This window comes from Engystomops pustulosus, chromosome 8 (genome assembly GCF_040894005.1).
Source record: "Engystomops pustulosus chromosome 8, aEngPut4.maternal, whole genome shotgun sequence".
NCBI lineage: Eukaryota > Metazoa > Chordata > Amphibia > Anura > Leptodactylidae > Engystomops > Engystomops pustulosus.
In genome coordinates, this window is record NC_092418.1 from 100,255,375 (window position 1) to 100,282,460 (window position 27,086).

A 27,086-nucleotide genomic window follows, 5' to 3' on the forward strand; every position below is an offset into this window, starting at 1 on the left:
GAAGATGTAGAGCGGAATAGTTCACATTCGTCACCACGTGCCCCGAGCTGTAATAATTTCTCTTCCGAAAATAGGCAGCGGCTACGGAGCGGCGCTATTCTGGCTGCCACTCGGAAGCCCCTGCAGCCGCTTAATGTCTTCACTAGTAAATGAGACAGAAAGTGTCATAAAAATCCTCACAAATCTTATGAATCTGCTTTGTATTTTACGTCATCCCATCTGCATGAGAAAGGAGACAGCAGGAGGCGCAGCCATTACTCATCCGAATGATGCCCCCCCATCCATCGGAATTTAATGATGCCGCGTTTCGGGTTGGCGAGGAGGTTTCTTTATGCCAGGGGGGAGATGCTGCCATCTTCACGTTAACGGGACGTGACAATGAACGAGGTCTTTGCACCAATCAGAGGCCGACGCGTTTTATGGGGGATTTTTTTAAGGATTTTATAGCAGGTTGTGGGGGATTAATAGACGCCACGCGCTGACATTACATCAGACACAGTTACCATGCAAATGAATAAGCGATCGCCAGGTTGTAATGTTCACTGCCGGGTGGCGTCCAGGCTCGTCATGCGCTATGGCCGCCACTACCACTCTCATTATGTAGATTGCAGTCTTCCCCAGGCCCGGCCTCGCCATCCCCTGATCCCGACAGATGGTAACAACAATTATTTACTGGAGGCTGATCATGGGCAGGAGGAAATGCGGAATACCGGAGACTGTATCACACATGATGGCTTAGATACAACAGCTGATAAGACAGTATCTAACATGGTTTGCTGAGATACGACGCAGAACACTATATCACGAATGGTAGGCTTAGATACAACAGCCGAACAGACTGTATCACATGTAGTAGGCTTCTGATGCGACAGTATCTCACATAATATGCTGAGATACAAACCACATATATTAGGCTTAGATGTAACAGCCAGATAGACTGTATCACACATGATAAACTTAGATACAACAGCTGAGAAGACAGTATCTCACATGATATCCTGAGATACAATCCAGGACAGGCTTAGATACACCAGCGGAGCAGACAATCCCACAGGACAGGCTTAGATACACCAGCGGAGCAGACAATCCCACAGGACAGGCTTAGATACACCAGCGGAGCAGACAATCCAACTGGACAGGCTTAGATACATGTTGTATAAATACCGTAATTAATTGTTGTCACTGATCACCCCCATCATTTCTGGGGGACCGTGTGGAGGATGTAGATACACTGCACTTTCTTATCTTTCTACATTCTGGAACATTTCCTGTTGTCTCCCATATAGCGGCGCAGTTGTCCTGATACGTCCCCATGAGTCACCTGCAGTCTCCAAAGAAGACCCCCCTTCACCTGATTACACTGCAACAGCTTCCAGACATACACATAGTGACGGCTCTGGGCAGCGCCTCTTATGGGGATCTCCTGTATATAATGATATATGTACAGCCGGTATAACCTGGGGATCTCCTGTATATAATGATATATGTACAGCTGGTATAACCTGGAGATCTCCTGTATATAATGACATATGTACAACTGGTATAACCTGGGGATCTCCTGTATATAATGATATATGTACAGCTGGTATAACCTGGGGATCTCCTGTATATAATGATATATGTACAGCCGGTATAACCTGGGGATCTCCTGTATATAATGATATATGTACAGCCGGTATAACCTGGGGATCTCCTGTATATAATGATATATGTACAGCTGGTATAACCTGGGGATCTCCTGTATATAATGATATATGTACAGCCGGTATAACCTGGGGATCTCCTGTATATAATGATATATGTACAGCCGGTATAACCTGGGGATCTCCTGTATATAATGATATATGTACAGCCGGTATAACCTGGGGATCTCCTGTATATAATGATACATGTACAGCCGGTATAACCTGGGGATCTCCTGTATATAATGATATATGTACAGCCGGTATAACCTGGGGATCTCCTGTATATAATGATATATGTACAGCCGGTATAACCTGGGGATCTCCTGTATATAATGATACATGTACAGCCGGTATAACCTGGGGATCTCCTGTATATAATGATATATGTACTGCAGGTATAACCTGGGGATCTCCTGTATATAATGATATATGTACAGCTGGTATAACCTGGGGATCTCCTGTATATAATGATATATGTACAGCCGGTATAACCTGGGGATCTCCTGTATATAATGATATATGTACAGCCGGTATAACCTGGGGATCTCCTGTATATAATGATATATGTACAGCTGGTATAACCTGGGGATCTCCTGTATATAATGATATATGTATAGCTGGTATAACCTGGGGATCTCCTGTATATAATGATATATGTACAGCTGGTATAACCTGGGGATCTCCTGTATATAATGATATATGTACAGCTGGTATAACCTGGGGATCTCCTGTATATAATGATATATGTACTGCAGGTATAACCTGGGGATCTCCTGTATATAATGATATATGTACAGCTGGTATAACCTGGGCATCTCCTGTATATAATGATATATGTACAGCCAGTATAACCTGGGGATCTCCTGTATATAATGATATATGTACAGCTGGTATAACCTGGGGATCTCCTGTATATAATAATATATGTACAGCCGGTATAACCTGGGGATCTCCTGTATATAATGATATATGTACAGCCGGTATAACCTGGGGATCTCCTGTATATAATGATATATGTACAGCCGGTATAACCTGGGGATCTCCTGTATATAATGATATATGTACAGCCGGTATAACCTGGGGATCTCCTGTATATAATGATATATGTACAGCTGGTATAACCTGGGGATCTCCTGTATATAATGATATATGTACTGCAGGTATAACCTGGGGATCTCCTGTATATAATGATATATGTACAGCTGGTATAACCTGGGCATCTCCTGTATATAATGATATATGTACAGCCGGTATAACCTGGGGATCTCCTGTATATAATGATATATGTACAGCTGGTATAACCTGGGGATCTCCTGTATATAATAATATATGTACAGCCGGTATAACCTGGGGATCTCCTGTATATAATGATATATGTACAGCCGGTATAACCTGGGGATCTCCTGTATATAATGATATATGTACAGCTGGTATAACCTGGGGATCTCCTGTATATAATGATATATGTACAGCCGGTATAACCTGGGGATCTCCTGTATATAATGATATATGTACAGCCGGTATAACCTGGGGATCTCCTGTATATAATGATATATGTACAGCCGGTATAACCTGGGGATCTCCTGTATATAATGATATATGTACAGCCGGTGTAACCTGGGGATCTCCTGTATATAATGATATATGTACAGCCGGTATAACCTGGGGATCTCCTGTATATAATGATATATGTACAGCCGGTATAACCTGGGGATCTCCTGTATATAATGATATATGTATAGCCGGTGTAACTTGGGGATCTCCTGTATATAATGATATATGTACAGCCGGTATAACCTGGGGATCTCCTGTATATAATGATATATGTACAGCCGGTATAACCTGGGGATCTCCTGTATATAATAATATATGTACAGCCGGTATAACCTGGGGATCTCCTGTATATAATGATATATGTACAGCTGGTATAACCTGAGGATCTCCTGTATATAATGATATATGTACAGCTGGTATAACCTGGGGATCTCCTGTATATAATGATATATGTACAGCCGGTATAACCTGGGGATCTCCTGTATATAATGATATATGTACAGCTGGTATAACCTGGGGATCTCCTGTATATAAGGATACATGTACAGCTGGTATAACCTGAGGATCTCCTGTATACAATGATATATGTACAGCCGGTATAACCTGGGGATCTGCTGTATATAATGATATATGTACAGCTGGTATAACCTGGGGATCTCCTGTATATAATGATATATGTACAGCCGGTATAACCTGGGGCTCTCCTGTATATAATGATATCTGTACAGCCGGTATAACCTGGGGATCTCCTGTATATAATGATATATGTACAGCCGGTATAACCTGGGGATCTCCTGTATATAATGATATATGTACAGCCGGTATAACCTGGGGATCTCCTGTATATAATGATATATGTATAGCCGGTGTAACTTGGGGATCTCCTGTATATAATGATATATGTACAGCCGGTATAACCTGGGGATCTCCTGTATATAATGATATATGTACAGCCGGTATAACCTGGGGATCTCCTGTATATAATGATATATGTACAGCTGGTATAACCTGGGGATCTCCTGTATATAATGATATATGTACAGCTGGTATAACCTGAGGATCTCCTGTATACAATGATATATGTACAGCCGGTATAACCTGGGGATCTGCTGTATATAATGATATATGTACAGCTGGTATAACCTGGGGATCTCCTGTATATAATGATATATGTACAGCCGGTATAACCTGGGGCTCTCCTGTATATAATGATATCTGTACAGCCGGTATAACCTGGGGATCTCCTGTATATAATGATATATGTACAGCCGGTATAACCTGGAGATCTCCTGTATATAATGATATATGTACAGCTGGTATAACCTGGGGATCTCCTGTATATAATTATATATGTACAGCCGGTATAACCTGGAGATCTCCTGTATATAATGATATATGTACAGCCGGTATAACCTGGGGATCTCCTGTGTATAATGATATATGTACAGCCGGTATAACCTGGGGATCTCCTGTATATAATGATATATGTACAGCTGGTATAACCTGGGGATCTGCTGTATATAATGATATATGTACAGCTGGTATAACCTGGGGATCTCCTGTATATGATGATATATGTACAGCTGGTATAACCGGGGGATCTCCTGTGTATAATGATATATGTACAGCTGGTATAACCTGGGGATCTCCTGTATATAGTGATATATGTACAGCTGGTATAACTTGGGGATCTCCTGTATATAATGATATATGTACAGCCGGTATAACCTAGGGATCTCCTGTATATAATGATATATATACTGCTGGTATAACCTGGGGATCTCCTGTATATAATGATATGTACAGCCGGTATAACCTGGGGATCTCCTGTATATAATGATATATGTACAGCCGGTATAACCTGGGGATCTCCTGTATATAATGATATATGTACAGCCGGTATAACCTGGGGATCTCCTGTATATAGTGATATATGTACAGCTGGTATAACCTGGGGATCTCCTGTATATAATGATATATGTACAGCCGGTGTAACCTGGGGATCTCCTGTGTATAATGATATATGTACAGCTGGTAAAACCTGGGGATCTCCTGTATATAATGATATATGTACAGCTGGTATAACCTGGGGATCTCCTGTATATAGTGATATATGTAGAGCTAGTATAACCTGGGGATCTCCTGTATATAATGATATATGTACAGCCGGTATAACCTGGGGATCTCCTGTATATAATGATATATATACAGCTGGTATAACCTGGGGATCTCCTGTATATAATGATATATATACAGCCGGTATAACCTGGGGATCTCCTGTATATAATGATATATGTACAGCCGGTATAACCTGGGGATCTCCTGTATATAATGATATATGTATAGCCGGTGTAACTTGGGGATCTCCTGTATATAATGATATATGTACAGCCGGTATAACCTGGGGATCTCCTGTATATAATGATATATGTACAGCCGGTATAACCTGGGGATCTCCTGTATATAATGATATATGTACAGCTGGTATAACCTGGGGATCTCCTGTATATAATGATATATGTACAGCTGGTATAACCTGAGGATCTCCTGTATACAATGATATATGTACAGCCGGTATAACCTGGGGATCTGCTGTATATAATGATATATGTACAGCTGGTATAACCTGGGGATCTCCTGTATATAATGATATATATACAGCCGGTATAACCTGGGGATCTCCTGTATATAATGATATATGTACAGCCGGTATAACCTGGGGATCTCCTGTATATAATGATATATGTATAGCCGGTGTAACTTGGGGATCTCCTGTATATAATGATATATGTACAGCCGGTATAACCTGGGGATCTCCTGTATATAATGATATATGTACAGCCGGTATAACCTGGGGCTCTCCTGTATATAATGATATCTGTACAGCCGGTATAACCTGGGGATCTCCTGTATATAATGATATATGTACAGCCGGTATAACCTGGAGATCTCCTGTATATAATGATATATGTACAGCTGGTATAACCTGGGGATCTCCTGTATATAATTATATATGTACAGCCGGTATAACCTGGAGATCTCCTGTATATAATGATATATGTACAGCCGGTATAACCTGGGGATCTCCTGTGTATAATGATATATGTACAGCCGGTATAACCTGGGGATCTCCTGTATATAATGATATATGTACAGCTGGTATAACCTGGGGATCTCCTGTATATAATGATATATGTACAGCTGGTATAACCTGGGGATCTCCTGTATATAATGATATATGTACAGCCGGTATAACCTGGAGATCTCCTGTATATAATGATATATGTACAGCCGGTATAACCTGGGGATCTCCTGTATATAATGATATATGTACAGCCGGTATAACCTGGAGATCTCCTGTATATAATGATATATGTACAGCCGGTATAACCTGGGGATCTCCTGTATATAATGATATATGTACAGCCGGTATAACCTGGGGATCTTCTGTATATAATCATATATGTACAGCTGGTATAACCTGGGGATCTCCTGTATATAATGATATATGTACAGCTGGTATAACCTGGGGATCTCCTGTATATAATAATATATATGTACAGCCGGTATAACCTGGGGATCTCCTGTATATAATGATATATGTACAGCCGGTATAACCTGGAGATCTCCTGTATATAATGATATATGTACAGCCGGTATAACCTGGGGATCTCCTGTATATAATGATATATGTACAGCTGGTATAACCTGGGGATCTTCTGTATATAATCATATATGTACAGCTGGTATAACCTGGGGATCTCCTGTATATAATGATATATGTACAGCCGGTATAACCTGGGGATCTCCTGTATATAATGATATATGTACAGCCGGTATAACCTGGGGATCTTCTGTATATAATGATATATGTACAGCTGGTATAACCTGGGGATCTCCTGTATATAATGATATATGTACAGCTGGTATAACCTGGGGATCTCCTGTATATAATGATATATGTACAGCCGGTATAACCTGGGGATCTCCTGTATATAATGATATATGTACAGCTGGTATAACCTGGGGATCTCCTGTATATAATGATATATGTACAGCCGGTATAACCTGGGGATCTCCTGTATATAATGATATATGTACAGCCGGTATAACCTGGGGATCTCCTGTATATAATGATATATGTACAGCCGGTATAACCTGGGGATCTCCTGTATATAATGATATATGTACAGCCGGTATAACCTGGGGATCTCCTGTATATAATGATATATGTACAGCCGGTATAACCTGGGGATCTCCTGTATATAATGATATATGTACAGCCGGTATAACCTGGGGATCTCCTGTATATAATGATATATGTACAGCTGGTATAACCTGGGGATCTCCTGTATATAATGATGTATGTACAGCTGGTATAACCTGGGGATCTCCTGTATATAATGATATATGTACAGCCGGTATAACCTGGGGATCTCCTGTATATAATGATATATGTACAGCTGGTATAACCTAGGGATCTCCTGTATATAATGATGTATGTACAGCTGGTATAACCTGGGGATCTCCTGTATATAATGATATATGTACAGCTGGTATAACCTCGGGATCTCCTGTATATAATGATATATGTACAGCTGGTATAACCTCGGGATCTCCTGTATATAATGATATATGTACAGCAGGTATAACCTCGGGATCTCCTGTATATAATGATATATGTACAGCCGGTATAACCTGGGGATCTCATGTATATAATGATATATGTACAGCCGGTATAACCTGGGGATCTCCTGTATATAATGATATATGTACAGCTGGTATAACCTGGGGATCTCCTGTATATAATGATATATGTACAGCCGGTATAACCTGGGGATCTCCTGTATATAATGATATATGTACAGCTGGTATAACCTGGGGATCTCCTGTATATAATGATATATGTACAGCCGGTATAACCTGGGGATCTCCTGTATATAATGATATATGTACAGCCGGTATAACCTGGGGATCTCCTGTATATAATGATATATGTACAGCCGGTATAACCTGGGGATCTCCTATACATAATGATATATGTACAGCCGGTATAACCTGGGGATCTCCTGTATATAATGATATATGTACAGCCGGTATAACCTGGGGATCTCCTGTATATAATGATATATGTACAGCCGGTATAACCTGGGGATTTCCTGTATATAATGATATATGTACAGCCGGTATAACCTGGGGATCTCCTGTATATAATGATATATGTACAGCCGGTATAACCTGGGGATCTCCTGTATATAATGATATATGTACAGCCGGTATAACCTGGGGATCTCCTGTATATAATGATATATGTACAGCCGGTATAACCTGGGGATCTCCTGTATATAATGATATATGTACAGCTGGTATAACCTGGGGATCTCCTGTATATAATGATATATGTACAGCATGTATAACCTGGGGATCTCCTGTATATAATGATATATGTACAGCCGGTATAACCTGGGGATCTCCTGTATATAATGATATATGTACAGCTGGTATAACCTGGGGATCTCCTGTATATAATGATATATGTACAGCCGGTATAACCTGGGGATCTCCTGTATATAATGATATATGTACAGCCGGTATAACCTGGGGATCTCCTGTATATAATGATATATGTACAGCTGGTATAACCTGGGGATCTCCTGTATATAATGATATATGTACAGCTGGTATAACCTGGGGATCTCCTGTATATAATGATATATGTACAGCTGGTATAACCTGGGGATCCCCTGTATATAGTGATATATGTACAGCTGGTATAACCTGGGGATCTCCTGTATATAATGATATATGTACAGCTGGTATAACCTGGGGATCTCCTGTATATAATGATATATGTACAGCTGGTATAACCTGGGGATCTCCTGTATATAATGATATATGTACAGCCGGTATAACCTGGGGATCTCCTGTATATAATGATATATGTACAGCCGGTATAACCTGGGGATCTCCTGTATATAATGATATATGTACAGCCGGTATAACCTGGGGATCTCCTGTATATAATGATATATGTACAGCCGGTATAACCTGGGGATCTGCTGTATATAATGATATATGTACAGCCGGTATAACCTGGGGATCTCCTGTATATAATGATATATGTACAGCCGGTATAACCTGGGGATCTCCTGTATATAATGATATATGTACAGCCGGTATAACCTGGGGATCTCCTGTATATAATGATATATGTACAGCCGGTATAACCTGGGGATCTCCTGTATATAATGATATATGTACAGCCGGTATAACCTGGGGATCTCCTGTATATAATGATATATGTACAGCCGGTATAACCTGGGGATCTCCTGTATATAATGATATATGTACAGCCGGTATCACCTGGGGATCTCCTGTATATAATGATATATGTACAGCCGGTATCACCTGGGGATCTCCTGTATATAATGATATATGTACAGCCGGTATCACCTGGGGATCTCCTGTATATAATGATATATGTACAGCCGGTATAACCTGGGGATCTCCTGTATATAATGATATATGTACAGCTGGTATAATCTGGGGATCTCCTGTATATAATGATATATGTACAGCCGGTATAACCTGGGGATCTCCTGTATATAATGATATATGTACAGCAGGTATAACCTGGGGATCTCCTGTATATAATGATATATGTACAGCTGGTATAACCTGGGGATCTCCTGTATATAATGATATATGTACAGCCGGTATAACCTGGGGATCTCCTGTATATAATGATATATGTACAGCCGGTATAGGTTATACATCTCCCTCTGTATACTTGCCATTCACATGCAGAGCATCGCTCCCAGACATTCTGCAGGATCACATCCTGTCCTGCTGCTCTGTGCACAGGGTGAGGGCAGGATGCCAGGACACAAGTCACACTGGTCTCATAAAAGAGCCGCCTCCTGCATGGACTTCAAAGCTGAAGATCGTTCTCCAGCTGCTCAGTGTCTGTGTCCTGCGCCGGATCAAGTGATGCGACTCAAGTTGGCGATGCGACAGATGTTGATAGCTCAATAACAGAGAATCAATGAGGTGGAGGGGTATCTGAGCCCAGGAGCTGGAGCTCAGCAGCAGAACAAAGATCCAGAACCCTCCACTTATATTACATCTTCCATTAAATCCTTACTACAAACAAACAAAAATAAAAGGACTGCAGCCACGTCCAGGGGAGATTGCCTATTGTCACAGTTTAGAAGAACATCGAGAGCTCCCCCTTGTGGAGGCAACAGGTGGCAGAGTTACATCCTGTGGATCTTTTATTTTATATATAAAAATGAAAAACATTACAACAATAAACATAAATCAAGCCATAACTTCTGGCAAAATAAACCAAAATAATAATAATAACGAAACAATAATATAAACTAAAAGAGACTTACGAAAATCTCCTGGCCCAGCCACACACACACCACACAGTCAGCATTATAAAACAAAACCTTCACACAGTCCCACCACACAATTTTTTTTTAGTTATTTATTAGGAGAAAAAAAAATTAATTAACTAAACAATACACAGCGAAAAAGACATAAACAGGAAAAAAAAAACAACAACAAAAAACCATTAAATATAACTAACTAAATCCCACGCCCATCACCCTCCCACCCAGACACTGGACTAACATCCAAAGTTTGTGTTATATAGTCCAGACCAGTGCCCAGGATCGTACAGTCCAAGTCCCGTCCACCCCCTCCCAACCTAACACCCTAACACCAAAACCCCAAAACCAACCAACCTATATACACAAATACTATAAAAATCTATATAAAACAATTGACTATAACACACATCAAATCCCTAAACAAATCAATACCACATAAAGCCCAGGTCCGGCGCCAGCAGCCCCTACATCACTACATGCCCAGAACACAAAACAAAAATCTACTGTGCAGCATCAGCCCAACACCAGGAGAGGAGATGACAGACTAAGGGACACTAAAGGAGAACCCCCTCCAAAGCAGAGAGGCCCTCCCCGTGCCCAGCCTCTCATACTCCAGAGAGCGCACCTTCACCAGGTCACCCAGAATGTTCCTAACCACCTCATCCACCGGGAGGATTTTACGCTGCGTCGACACTAAACACCGTGCGTTCCACGTGTGGTACCTGACCACTAGACTGACTAGGAATAACGTGCAGCGGTCCCGGCCACCCAGGCCTCTGAATGCTCCATAGGCCCACTCCGCATAGGAGAGACCGGCCAACCCGGGCCAATGGATGGAAGCGCCCACCCGGTTGTACACCTCTGTGTTAAAGGGGCACTGAAGCAGGAAGTGGTCCATGCTCTCCAGCAGGCCACCGCACTCCTCCCGGGGACAACCCCTTTCCTCAGAGCTCCTACACTTCAGATTGTCCCTCACACACAGCTTTCCATGGAAGCAGCGCCAAGTCACGTCCCAAAACTTCAAGGGGATCCTGATGGAATTCAATAAACTCAAACCCACCCCCAGATCCTGACTTGGGCAATCCCTGAGGGCCAGAGGCCTCTGGAAACAGGAGCCTTTTGTTGAGGAGTTTCCTTGACATGGACCTGATCTCCCACATTCCCAGACCCCACCGGCGAATCACCTTAGCGTAAGCCGGAAGATGCCCATGCGGTGTGCGGAGATCCTTCACTTGTCCTCCTGTCTCCCATTCCTGGAAGAAAGGCCTAAACCATCTCCTGCAGGAGTATACCCACGGAGGAGCCCTCTCTTTCCAGAGGTTGGCGATATTGATCTTAAGAAAGGTATTCACTAGGAACACCACAGGGTTGACCATACACAACCCTCCTTGTCTCCTCGTGCGGTAAGTAACCTCCCTCTTAATTAGGTTCAGCCTATTCCCCCATAACAGCTGGAAGAACAGACTGTAGACCCGAGTCCAGAGGGGTTCTGGCAAGATGCATACGCTACCAGGGCGAGCCCTTCAATCGCCCGGCTGACTTCCTCTTCACTGATCATCTCTGTCAAAACATCAAGAGAGGGGTCTACTCCTGGCTCAGGGACAGTTTCAGCCAGGAAAGCCGACATCACATCCCGATCTAGATCCTTCCTGCCCAAGAGGTGTGAGTAGAAGGATCTGACGACCTCCAGAATCCCTGATCTGGACCTTTTCAGGGACCCCGTACTGTCAACCAGTCCTGTGACAACTTTACCACTCACTTTTAGTTACTGTAAGGGACGGGCGAGCGGTATTTTCCGTAATCCCTCTCAAAAACCAAAGATGCGTGTCTATCGTACTGACACCTCTTCAGCAAAGACTTCACTCTGGAGATGTCCTCACGACTACCTCCAGTCGAGACGAGATGCTCGAGTTTCCTCCTCAGGCCCTGATACAGGCGGTACCTGTTGTCTTACCTCTGTTTCATCTAGGAGAGACAAATTGAGCTTCCAATAGCCTCTTCCCATCCGGGGGGTCTCTGTAAAATTCAAAGAAAGCTAAATTAGACAGTGGTCGGAGAACTCCACCTCAACAACAGAAACTGGTAAAGAAATGGCTTCCTCCTTTAAATAAAACCTGTCTATTCTAGACCTGCAGCTACCCCTATAATAGGTGAACCCCGCGTGGCCTGGGGTGTGCCGGATGTGGACATCCACCAGGCGAGCCTCACTAGCTATGCTATTAAGAGCGACGCTATCATAAGTCAGCTTGTCTCTGGAACCTCCCCTATCCTGGGACCTCGTGACAGCATTGAAGTCCCCTCCAAAGACCACCTGCCGACTTGTAAAAAGGTAGGGCTTGATCCTCATAAAGAGACACTTCCTGTCCCACTTGGACTGGGGACCATAGATGTTAATTAGTCGAAGTTCTTGTCCCTTCATGAGGACATCCAGGATCAGGCACCTCCCCATTTCTAACTCAATAACTCGTCGGCATTCTACCGGTGCGGTAAAAAGGACCGCCACTCCGCTATACGGCTCGGCCGCAAGAGACCAATAGGAAGGCCCGTGTCTCCATTCCCTCTTAGCTTTAAACACGGCCGCCAAATCTGGCAGCCTGGTCTCCTGCAAAAATAAAATGTCGGCTTCAACGCGGCCGAGAAAATCAAAGGCCGCAAATCTAGCCGCATCAGACTTAATGCTGGCGACATTAATGGACGCCAGTGTCAACGGAGTGGGTGCCGCCATCATGAGTGATTGAGTTAGACGGCTTTTTTCTTACTATTTCCCTTCCCCCGACTCTCCTCTGAGGATGATCCCCTTTCTCTTTTCCCTTTAGAATTGGGGCAACTTCTTTTCAAAGAAATCGAGGTGTCCATGTTATTACTGGCCCCCAAGGTCCCACCCGGACCACCCTCTCCTTCGTCCTTGTCTCCTGACTCTGAGTCAGTCTCCCACTATGAGGACTTGTCCGACGAAGGATGAATATATCCCGATATCCTGCATGTGTCACTTGCCCGCTGAGGTCCGCCGGAGTTCGCCCTCTTCTTCCGGTGCATGTAAGTGCTTTGTCTTGTGACACAATTTGAATTTTAAATCCCACGTTTAGTCCGAATCAGTCGGGTTGTCTGACGGCCACGCCCCCGATTAGTGTCGCGCGACAGCCGTCGGATATTACAATAGTGCGGTCCCCAGACCCTTAGTGAATGAGCCCCATTGTGTTGGTGTTCTGTAGGGGAATTTGGGCATTATAAGGAGGACACAGCTCAGATCCAGGGTCTGGATCTCTCAGTTGCAGCACCAGAACTTGTATGTATGTGCACAGCAGCGATTGTGAGCTCCTGTGACCAGGGGCTGGTGTCAGTGCTGCCTCCTCACAGCAGAGATGGGACCTGATTCCTTCACATCATGTTATCTCCACCATCATCTGCTGTGTCACGTCCCCTCATCAGGCTCCTCACACAGCCAGGAGGCACCGTGGTCCTGACATAACCAGAGACTCCACCATAGATCTAATAGAGGACACAATGCTGGAGGCCAAGGGGAGAAGACAGGAAGAAGCTATAGATGAGATCAATGGATAGAGATAGACAGATGCTATATATGAGATAGATGGATCTCTGATACTCCCCATGTCTTATCTCAGGATATAAGATTCTCCTGTGATATTTGCATTGTGTGACCCCGGGAAATGTTTGTTGTGGAATTTCTGAATTTATAGGAACGTACATTTATTTTCTAAGCTGAGGAGGAGCTCGGCTCATACATCTCATCTCCTCTGTACTTACCTCCAGTCCTGAGGGGTTATGCACCTACTATCACTCCTTCTACCTTCACGCCTATAGTTATACCCTTCTTATCACCAGAAATACTTAGACTGGGGACATGATACACCCAATATCTGTAAGGATGACCAGATTATCATAAGAGGGAAGAGATCCCCACATTCTGATTAGGAGCCTAATACAGTGTAATCAGAGAGTCCAGGAAGATGTTCTGATGCCTCACAGCGACAACCCAATGTGAAATCATACTAAATAGGGGCAGTATTATAGTAGCTATATTCTTGTACATAGGGGGCAGTATTATAGTAGTTATATTCCTGTACATAGGGGGCAGTATTATAGTAGTTATATTCTTGTACATAGGGGGCAGTATTATAGTAGTTATATTCTTGTACATAGGGGGTAGTATTATAGTAGTTATATTCTTGTACATAGGGGGCAGTATTATAGTAGTTATATTCTTGTACATAGGGAGCAGTATTATAGTAGTTATATTCTTGTACATAGGGAGCAGTATTATAGTAGTTATATTCCTGTACATAGGGGGCAGTATTATAGTAGCTATATTCTTGTACATAGGGAGCAGTATTATAGTAGTTATATTCCTGTACATAGGGGGCAGTATTATAGTAGTTATATTCTTGTACATAGGGGGCAGTAATATAGTAGTTATATTCTTGTACATAGGGGGCAGTAATATAGTAGTTATATTCTTGTACATAGGGGGCAGTAATATAGTAGTTATATTCCTGTACATAGGGGGCAGTATTATAGTAGTTATATTCTTGTACATAGGGGGCAGTATTATAGTAGTTATATTCCTGTACATAGGGGGCAGTATTATAGTAGTTATATTCCTGTACATAGGGGGGCAGTATTATAGTAGTTATATTCTTGTACATAGGGGGCAGTATTATAGTAGTTATATTCTTGTACATAGGGGGCAGTATTATAGTAGTTATATTCTTGTACATAGGGAGCAGTATTATAGTAGTGATATTCTTGTACATAGGGGGCAATATTATAGTAGTTATATTCTTGTACATAGGGGGCAGTATTATAGTAGTTATATTCTTGTACATAGGGGGCAGTATTTTAGTAGTTATATTCTTGTACATAGGGGGCAGTATTATAGTAGTTATATTCTTGTACATAGGGGGCAGTATTATAGTAGTTATATTCCTGTACATAGGGAGCAGTATTATAGTAGTTATATTCTTGTACATAGGGGGCAGTATTATAGTAGTTATATTCTTGTACATAGGGGGCAGTATTATAGTAGTTATATTCTTGTACATAGGTGGCAGTATTATAGTAGTTATATTCTTGTACATAGGGGTCAGTATTATAGTAGTTATATTCTTGTACATAGGGGGCAGTATTATAGTAGTTATATTCTTGTACATAGGGGGCAGTATTATAGTAGTTATATTCTTGTACATAGGTGGCAGTATTATAGTAGTTATATTCTTGTACATAGGGGTCAGTATTATAGTAGTTATATTCTTGTACATAGGGGGCAGTAGTATATAGGTATTAATTTGTACATAGGGGGCAGTATTATAGTAGTTATATTCTTGTACATATGGGGCAGTATTATAGTAGTTATATTCCTGTACATAGAGGGCTGTATTATAGTAGTTATAGTCTTGTACATAGGAGGCAGTATTATAGTAGTTATATTCTTGTACACAGGGGGCAGTATTATAGTAGTTATATTCCTGTACATAGGGGGCAGTATTATAGTAGTTATATTCTTGTACATAGGGGGCAGTATTATAGTAGTTATATTCTTGTACATAGGGGCAGTATTATAGTAGTTATATTCTTGTACATAGGGGACAGTATTATCGTAGTTATATTCCTGTACATTGGGGCAGTATTATAGTAGTTATATTCCTGTACATAGGGGGCAGTATTATAGTAGTTATATTTGTGTACATAGGGGGCAGTATTATAGTAGTTATATTCCTGTACATAGGGGCAGTATTATAGTAGTTATATTCTTGTACATAGGGGGCAGTATTATAGTAGTTATATTTGTGTACATAGGGGGCAGTATTATAGTAGTTATATTCTTGTACATAGGAGGCAGTATTATAGTAGTTATATTCTTGTACACAGGGGGCAGTATTATAGTAGTTATATTCCTGTACATAGGGGGCAGTATTATAGTAGTTATATTCTTGTACATAGGGGGCAGTATTATAGTAGTTATATTCTTGTACATAGGGGGCAGTATTATAGTAGTTATATTCTTGTACATAGGGGGCAGTATAATAGTAGTTATATACTTGTACATAGGGGGCAGTATTATAGTAGTTATATTCTTGTACATATGGGGCAGTATTATAGTAGTTATATTCTTGTACATAGGGGGCAGTATTTTAGTAGTTATATTCTTGTACATAGGGGGCAGTATTATAGTAGTTATATTTGTGTACATAGGGGGCAGTATTATAGTAGTTATATTCCTGTACATAGGGGCAGTATTATAGTAGTTATATTCTTGTACATAGGGGGCAGTATTATAGTAGTTATATTTGTGTACATAGGGGGCAGTATTATAGTAGTTATATTCTTGTACATAGGAGGCAGTATTATAGTAGTTATATTCTTGTACACAGGGGGCAGTATTATAGTAGTTATATTCCTGTACATAGGGGGCAGTATTATAGTAGTTATATTCTTGTACATAGGGGGCAGTATTATAGTAGTTATATTCTTGTACATAGGGGGCAGTATTATAGTAGTTATATTCTTGTACATAGGGGGCAGTATAATAGTAGTTATATACTTGTACATAGGGGGCAGTATTATAGTAGTTATATTCTTGTACATAGGGGGCAGTATTATAGTAGTTATATTCTTGTACATAGGGGGCAGTATTTTAGTAGTTATATTCTTGTACATAGGGGGCAGTATTATAGTAGTTATATTCTTGTACATAGGGGGCAGTATTATAGTAGTTATATTCCTGTACATAGGGAGCAGTATTATAGTAGTTATATTCTTGTACATAGGGGGCAGTATTATAGTAGTTATATTCTTGTACATAGGGGGCAGTATTATAGTAGTTATATTCTTGTACATAGGTGGCAGTATTATAGTAGTTATATTCTTGTACATAGGGGTCAGTATTATAGTAGTTATATTCTTGTACATAGGGGGCAGTATTATAGTAGTTATATTCTTGTACATAGGGGGCAGTATTATAGTAGTTATATTCTTGTACATAGGTGGCAGTATTATAGTAGTTATATTCTTGTACATAGGGGTCAGTATTATAGTAGTTATATTCTTGTACATAGGGGGCAGTAGTATATAGGTATTAATTTGTACATAGGGGGCAGTATTATAGTAGTTATATTCTTGTACATATGGGGCAGTATTATAGTAGTTATATTCCTGTACATAGAGGGCTGTATTATAGTAGTTATAGTCTTGTACATAGGGGCAGTATTATAGTAGTTATATTCTTGTACATAGGGGCAGTATTATAGTAGTTATATTCTTGTACATAGGGGCAGTATTATAGTAGTTATATTCTTGTACATAGGGGACAGTATTATCGTAGTTATATTCCTGTACATTGGGGCAGTATTATAGTAGTTATATTCCTGTACATAGGGGGCAGTATTATAGTAGTTATATTTGTGTACATAGGGGGCAGTATTATAGTAGTTATATTCCTGTACATAGGGGCAGTATTATAGTAGTTATATTCTTGTACATAGGGGGCAGTATTATAGTAGTTATATTTGTGTACATAGGGGGCAGTATTATAGTAGTTATATTCTTGTACATAGGAGGCAGTATTATAGTAGTTATATTCTTGTACACAGGGGGCAGTATTATAGTAGTTATATTCCTGTACATAGGGGGCAGTATTATAGTAGTTATATTCTTGTACATAGGGGGCAGTATTATAGTAGTTATATTCTTGTACATAGGGGGCAGTATTATAGTAGTTATATTCTTGTACATAGGGGGCAGTATTATAGTAGTTATATACTTGTACATAGGGGGCAGTATTATAGTAGTTATATTCTTGTACATATGGGGCAGTATTATAGTGGTTATATTCCTGTACATAGGGGGCAGTATTATATATTTATGACCATATTTCTGCTTTATTCCAGGACTAATCATACATGAGGGTCCCTCCGTGTATCGGATATTTAAGCGGTGGCAGGCTGTGAACCAACAATGGAAAGTTCTAAACTATGACAAGTCTAAAGATCTGGAAGACCAGAAATTAGGAAGTAGCCAACGCACAAACCAGCGCACTTCATCGCAGACTAATAACTCCACCACTACCACGTCGGGCACAGCCAATAATTCGGGCCCCGGGGACAGCGGGGGGCATGGGGGGGCCACGTCTGACCATCACTGTGCTTACACCTTATTCCACATCCTCAGTCATCTCAGACCACACGAACAGCGGAGCCACACGAGTAGTAGCAGAGAGTTTGTCATGAGAGTGACCACCGTCTGAGGCGACCCGCAGGCCTTATCTGGGAGGTTTGTGCCTTGTCTTGAAGTATCAGCTCCTCAGTGAACCCTTCTCGGAGGCAGAAGGTGTCAGAGGTCACGGAGCTGATGTGCCGGTCCAGTATGGTCCGCGGTTTATCCGGAAGTGCAATATAGAACCTTGTTCTGATTACAGACCTAGTATCGTGACTATTGCACCCATCTGATCTGGAGAAATCCATGCGGGACGCCCCATGCAGCGTCCACCATCCATCACGTCCTGTCTGCGGCTGAGACGACCCACTGTTACGAAGTCTCTGCTCGGTTCTAAGCAGAATTACAGCTAAAGCACAAAGTTGTTTTCTGTTACATGGTTTTTTTTATATGAATAGACTGTAAGATTCTGTCTATTTCCATGTGCAGCTCAGAATCAATGTGCTGCAGGGAAAGCCACAACTATTCTGTGTTTTTATGTTTTCATTGGAAAGACTTATATATAAATTTGGGTTCTTTTTGCCACTTTAACTATTTACCCCTTATTCCTTATCCTAACTATTGGGTGCACAATTTACTACCCCCAGAATGATGCTAAAGCAAAATACTTAAGATTTCATTATATTGGGTTAAAGGGAACCTGTCAGCAGGTGTGACTATACAGACTACTCGCAGTGTTATGTTTTGTCCCTAGTAAGATTTGCAATCAGTCCTCTGTGCATGTTACTAGTAGCAGCAGGACTGTAATATATGGATTTCTATTGCAGTGTTGTAGTTTCTCCGAGTGCACTGGGGGTGTGTCCTCACACTGCTGGGCTCTGTGCTCCCTTCAGGCAGTGTTATGTATTGTCCCTTGAGACATGTCTAATCCGACCTCTATGTATGTTGTAAGTAGCAGCAAAATTCTGATATAAGGATTTATATCCAAGATTGCACTGGGGTAGTGTCCTCACACTGCTGTGTTCTGTGCTCTCTGCAGGCAGTCTTTGGCACTGTTCCTGGAGAGATGTGGAATGAGACCTTTGTGTTTTGTTAGTAGCAGCAGGACTGTGAAATATGGATTTACATTCCAGGATTATAGCTTATCCAATTGCACTGGGGGTGCATCTTCACACTGCTGTGTTCTGTGCTCTCTGTAGGCAATGTTTGGCATTGTCCCTGGAGATATGTGTAATGAGGCTTTTGTGTTTGTTGTTAGTAGCAGCAGAACTGTGATATATGGATTTACATTCCAGGATTATAGCTTATCCAATTGCACTGGGGGGAAGGTGTCCTCACACTGCTGTGCTCTGTTCTCTCTGTATTGAACCACTTCTCAGCTCCTTCCCTCTTCTATGAGTAAAAGCTGTAGCCGGATTCTAATATTACAGTCGTCATTCAAACCAGACTATAGGACTGTGAAAATCCAAAGCTCAGGGCGCCAAAGACACAACCCCAGAGCACTTGGAGAAGCTGCAATCCTGGAATATAAATCCATATATCACAGTCCTGCTGCTACTAACCACAAACACAAAGGTCTGATTACACATCTCTGAAGGGACAATACACTGGGTGCAGAGAGCACAGGGCACAGCAGTGTGAGAACACCCCTTTTTTCCAGTGCTCTTGGAGAAGCTGCAATCCGGGAATATAAATCCATATATCACAGTCCTGCTGCTACTAACCACAAACACAAAGGTCTGATTACACATCTTATCAGGGGCATTACATAACGCTGGCTGCAGTCTGCATGGGCACACCTGCTGACAGGTTCCCTTTAAATGGCCTCTTTGACTTCATTATTAGAGACTTTTCAGTTTACTTCTCTTAATTTCCCTATTTTTGAAATTTTTGGTCCGTTATCTTGAGAATTTGCGATCAGAGGCAATAATTATGTAAATCTCTTTTTATTATTTCCCTGATTTCTCCATTATTTATAGAATCTGTCTTCATACCTGTAAGAGTTTGTGAACCTCCTGCCCCGTCCTCCGTACAGGTTGCCTCTCAGCGTCAGGCTGCAGCAGGTAAAGCCCGTACAATCCTGTGCATCCACATGTATGTGTCCTGCCTGTTCCTCCTCCTGTCTCCTGGTCGTCGGAGGTGACAGATAATTCTTCATCCTCTTCTGTTCTTGTAATAAACAAGTATTTCTAGAACAATCCATCTCCCTACAATCTGATAGAAAGGCGGAAGAATCAATCCCTGTTCTGGAAGGAAATGGAATGTTGGCAGAATTTAGGAGTTTGTCACCCAAAATCAATGTATCCTTTTGTTTCTACCAAAAGTTTCTATTTTAAAGAGAGATAATTAACCCCCGGCATCCCATTACTAGAGCCGATGACTCTGATGTGTAATGTAAGATACAACATACATCTCAGTGACAGGAATTGGTGATTTTTATCCTTCTTCTCCCCTTTATGTATAGAAGTGACGCTCAGTGTCAGGCTGCAGCGGGTAAAGCCCTAACAATTATGTATGAGAATGGATTTCCTTCAGTTCTAGAACAGATTAATACATCATCTCCATTCAGTTCATTATTATAGTAACTGATGGCCGCCCACACATCACAGCATTGACTCAACCGTAGTCTGATGTCACTTGTAGGTCGTCCACATGGCGAAAGCATCAATGTCATAATTCACCACATCCATGACATCAGCACAATCACAAGAACTGATGATGTCATACTTAATAGCATCCATGACATCTGCACAATCACAAGAACTGATGATGTCATACTTAATAGCATCCATGACATCAGCACAATCACAAAAACTGATGATGTCATACTTCACAGCATCCATGACATCAGCACAATCACAAGAACTGATGATGTCATACTTCACAGCATCCATGACATCAGCACAATCACAAGAACTGATGATGTCATACTTCACAGCATCCATGACATCAGCACAATCACTAGAACTGATGATGTCATACTTCACAGCATCCATGACATCAGCACAATCACAAGAACTGATGATGTCATACTTCACCGCATCCACAAGATCCGCACAATCACTAGAACTGATGATGTCATACTTAATAGCATCCATGACATCAGCACAATCACTAGAACTGATGATGTCATACTTCACTGCATCCATGACATCTGCACAATCACAAGAACTGATGATGTCATACTTCACAGCATCCATGACATCAGCACAATCACAAGAACTGATGATGTCATACTTCACCGCATCCATGACATCAGCACAATCTCTAGAGCACAAAATGAACTGGATCATCAATAGTTATGAAGAGAGCGCACCCCTCTCCCTCCCCCCTGTATAAAGTCATTGGGGGAAGAGATAAGAACCGATTCACTTTATATAAGAGGCGGAGTAAAATTCTGGTATCCACCCCCTTAAATGGACGCACATTGTTCATACATCAGAGCACAATGGCCCAGATTTATCACCTCGTGCACTCTGTGCCATGTGCAGTGTCCTCCCCCCAGATTACTGAATACTGGCGCAGGGTCTTGGATCTGCTCCCCCTGCACTGCTCCAGAAGTGTGCACGGTCCGAATCAGCACCTTTAGGTGATATCTTTTCTGTCTTGTCGGACACAGAGCAGCCGTGACACAAAACTGGCGCAGACACTTAATAAATACATAAACAAGATCCAAAGAGGTTCTGTACAGCGCAAAGTCACCAGAAAACTGGCGCAGACACTTAATAAATACATAAACAAGATCCAAAGAGGTTCTGTACAGCGCAAAGTCACCAGAAAACTGGCGCAGACACTTAATAAATACAGGTACCATGATCTTTCCAGTACAAAGTCAGACAGAAAACTGTACAAACTGCTTGTACAGGTATTTAAGAAGTGTCTGATACACATTTGTGGCTCGGCTGCACTATTCTTCATACCACACATATTTCTGCAGAATTGTCGGACAGATTTGTGTCACACGCCCCATGTTAAAAGGGCACCAAAAAAGTGGTGCCCTCTGTTGGGGCAGGTCAGGGGGCACCAGATTCATGAAGAAAGTGCACAAGAAATCCTGAATCCCCCTCCCCTTCATATTACACAGGTAACTGCACATAGTACACACTGAACATAGTACACACTGCACATAGTACACATTGCACATAGTACACACTACACATAGTACACAGGACACTGCACATAGTACACACTGCACATAGTACACACTGCACATAGTACACACTGCACATAGTACACATTGCACATAGTACACACTACACATAGTACACAGGACACTGCACATAGTACACACTGCACATAGTACACACTGCACATAGTACACCCTGCACACAGTACACACTGCACATAGTACACATTGCACATAGTACACACTGCACACAGTACACACTGCCCATAGTACACCCTGCACATGGTACACCCCCTGCACATAGTACACCCTGCACATAGTATACACTACACACTGCACACAGTACACACTGCACACAGTACACACTGCACATAGTACACACTGCACACAGTACACACTGCACATAGTACAAACTACATAGGACACAGCACATAGAACACACCCTGCTCAAAGTACACACTGCACATAGTACACAGGACACTGCACAAAGTACACACTGCACATAGTACACACTGCACATAGTACACACTGCACACAGTACACACTGCACATAGTACACCCTGCACACAGTACACACTGCACACAGTACACACTGCACACAGTACACACTGCACATAGTACAAACTACACAGGACACAGCACATAGAACACACCCTGCTCAAAGTACACACTGCACATAGTACACACTGCACATAGTACACCCTGCACACAGTACACCCTGCACACAGTACACACTGCACATAGTACAAACTACACAGGACACAGCACATAGAACACAGGACACTGCACAAAGTACACACTGCACATAGTACACACTGCACTTAGTACACACACTGCACATAGTACACCCCCTTCACACAGTACACACTGCACTGCGCATACTACACACTGCACACAGTACACACCCTGTACATAGTACACACCCTGCACATAGTACACACCCTGCACACTACAAAGGCACTGCCTATGTGCTAGTCTCCTCCAATGAGGAATGGACACATTCCAGGAGCCCCTTGATCCCTCCACCCCCCCTGCGCCCCCTTATGTGATGACCTGTTACACATGGAAGGCCTAAGCTACAACGATATCGAAAATAAATTTACAGAAATCTTGTAGTGCAGGGTCAGCCGTTTAGTGCATCGAGATGCGACCTGCCAAAATTTTACTGCCATGAAAAATTTGCACCAATGTTGACAAAATTGCAAACAAATCCTTCAAATATTTGAAAAAAGTTTTTTATTTTTACTGTTATGAGGTTTTTTTTGGTTTATTCCGGACAATAAGAAATCTCCTGCTGCCCGGGTCCAATAAAAACATCCTTAAAAACTCTACATTTTGGAAAGTTCATTGATGTACATTCTGGTCCATGTTGTCATGTTCTGTTTTGTTGGGCGCAGGTTGAACATACTGGGGCTCATTTACTAAGGGTCCGAATCGTCGGGTTTCCCGACGTTTTCCGATTTCCCCTGAATTGCCCGGGATTTTGACGCACGCGATCGGATTGTGGCGCATCGGCACCGGCTTTCACGCGGCAGAAATCAGGGGCATGGCCGTCAGATAACCCGTAGGATTCGGAAAAAACACGGAATTTAAAAAAGAATTTGTGTCGCAAGATCAGCACTTACATGCACCGAGGAGAAGCAGGTGAACTCCGGCGGACCTCAGCGCAGCAGCGACACCTGCTGGATATCGGGCGCATGATCTTAGTGAATCCCGGCAGAACCCGAATCCACGTCGGAGAACGTCCTTTTCTAGACCTTTTCTAGACCAAATGGCGTTTAAACCACAGCTCTAGAACAGCAAACTGCATCTTCTAGATAGCTGGTCTTCAGGCAACGTCCAGTCAAGCTGAGGGTTCTCGTTTCACAACAGCTGAAGATTGTTAAATATGATTGATTCTAGAATGATTCAAGACGTTCTAGATTCAATCGTCTCCTGGAGTATGAAACCATTTCTCATCCTCATGCCTATTCCAGTTCTGCTTTAGAACATCCTTTCTGGAGAGACTGTCACATCGCTGTCCATATCTTCTGGACTTGGTGTCTTCCGATGGTTCCTGGATATGACCTGTAAATTTCCATCTGCTGAGAAAGTAATAAATGAAATCCACATCTCTCCAGAACATCTTCATAGAGACGTTGCCCAACATCCAGAAAACATCATGATGGAGGTAGGTGGCCAGATGGCAAATGGACCTCAGACTCGTAGAAGTTTCGTCCTGTCTCCACCAGATGGATGATGTCAATTATCATGTTCATACTTTCGTATCTCTCAGGCAGTGGTGACAATCCAGAACCGGATGTTCATAATATTCTGGATTTGTAGCTAATAAGGAGAGAGATGAGAGAGATGTGGGACACTAGGGCCCGCAGCAGCTCTAGGACCCATAGCAGCACTAGGACCCATAGCAGCACTAGGACCCATAGCAGCACTAGGGCCAGCAGCAGCAATAGGACCCGCAGCAGCAATAGGACCCGCAGCAGCACTAGGACCCGCAGCAGCACTAGGACCCATAGCAGCACTAGGGCCAGCAGCAGCAATAGGACCCATAGCAGCACTAGGACCCATAGCAGCACTAGGGCCAGCAGCAGCAATAGGACCCGCAGCAGCAATAGGACCCGCAGCAGCACTAGGACCCGCAGCAGCACTAGGACCCATAGCAGCACTAGGACCCGCAGCAGCACTAGGACCCATAGCAGCACTAGGGCCAGCAGCAGCAATAGGACCCATAGCAGCACTAGGACCCATAGCAGTACTAGGGCCAGCAGCAGCAATAGGACCCGCAGCAGCAATAGGACCCGCAGCAGCACTAGGACCCGCAGCAGCACTAGGACCCATAGCAGCACTAGGGCCAGCAGCAGCAATAGGACCCATAGCAGCACTAGGGCCAGCAGCAGCAATAGGACCCGCAGCAGCAATAGGACCCGCAGCAGCACTAGGACCCGCAGCAGCACTAGGACCCATAGCAGCACTAGGGCCAGCAGCAGCAATAGGACCCATAGCAGCACTAGGACCCATAGCAGCACTAGGGCCAGCAGCAGCAATAGGACCCATAGCAGCACTAGGACCCATAGCAGCACTAGGGCCAGCAGCAGCAATAGGACCCGCAGCAGCAATAGGACCTGCAGCAGCTCTAGGACCCATAGCAGCACTAGGACCTCCACAGCCAAAATTTGCTCTGCGGATACAAGAACTCTCCCTGACCCCATCCCCCGCTGCTTAAAGGAAAAAAGGAGCCAAGTGTTTCCAGCAACAACTTATTAATAGAAACCTCCACATGAAAGAGAAAACTCCAAAATTTACATAAAACACATAGAATCTTCTCAGAGAGCAAAAAAGTCGAACAATAAATTGCAAAGATAAATCAATGAAAAAGGTTTATGTCCCAACTCCTTAAATTAACAACTATCTCAAAAGGACATTAAAATTCATAAATTTTATTAAGGTATTTTAAAAAAGTGGAGCTGCCTACAATCATATTGTTATATAGGGCCACATAAACTGGACAAACATACACTTATTGTAGTGTACCCTCCAACACATTAAACATTCCTGTATGCTAGATGGTTGAGCTGCATTGTACAGTTATGCATCACTCAACCCACTCGCCAGTGTGATACTGAGTGTTGGAGGCGATTCATCTACAATAATAAATGGTGCTAGACCCGCGTACTCGGCATAAGCTCAGTTCGCATATGAGGGTCTGCACCTATTCTGACCATACGTCAATTGATGCCTGACGCGTTTCCCCGCTATGTATATTGAGATAGCGGTTCATCAGAGGACTATTACGATGGTGATCCCCTATCCTGCATCTGTCTTAACTAGCCTTCGGCATTGATATCAGCTTGCTAGCTAACTTAAAGTACAGTGGGATCGGTCACGCTAGTATGGTGACATACGCCGGCGTTTGTTTGGCCGCGCGTGATGCCGGCGTCCCGGGCTATTTGAAGATTAAGCACCGCCCACCAAGAGGAGGGAGGAGGGGGCGGTTCCCAGGGTGCTTGACGTCACCGGACACTCCCCACAACAATCGATGGGATCCTCCGCACGTCACAGATCGGGGACCCAATCAGGGACCACAGGGTTCGAACGTGGGGGTACCCATACCGATCCCAGGGAGCGTGACAACCAATGCATTCCTACAGGTAAAGT

General features: G+C 42.6%; 1 protein-coding gene across 1 annotated transcript in view; it reads left to right on the forward strand.

Annotated features, from left to right (window-relative positions):
• MARCHF4 (membrane associated ring-CH-type finger 4) overlaps nt 1-24,262 on the forward strand; it is a 60,343-nt gene extending 36,081 nt beyond the window's left edge. The window contains exon 4 of the mRNA XM_072121998.1: nt 18,541-24,262. Within this exon, the coding sequence (XP_071978099.1) occupies nt 18,541-18,896 (356 nt within the window). The 3' untranslated portion in view covers nt 18,897-24,262. The remainder of the gene's footprint in view (nt 1-18,540) is intronic.
• Nucleotides 24,263-27,086: the final 2,824 nt, after the last annotated feature.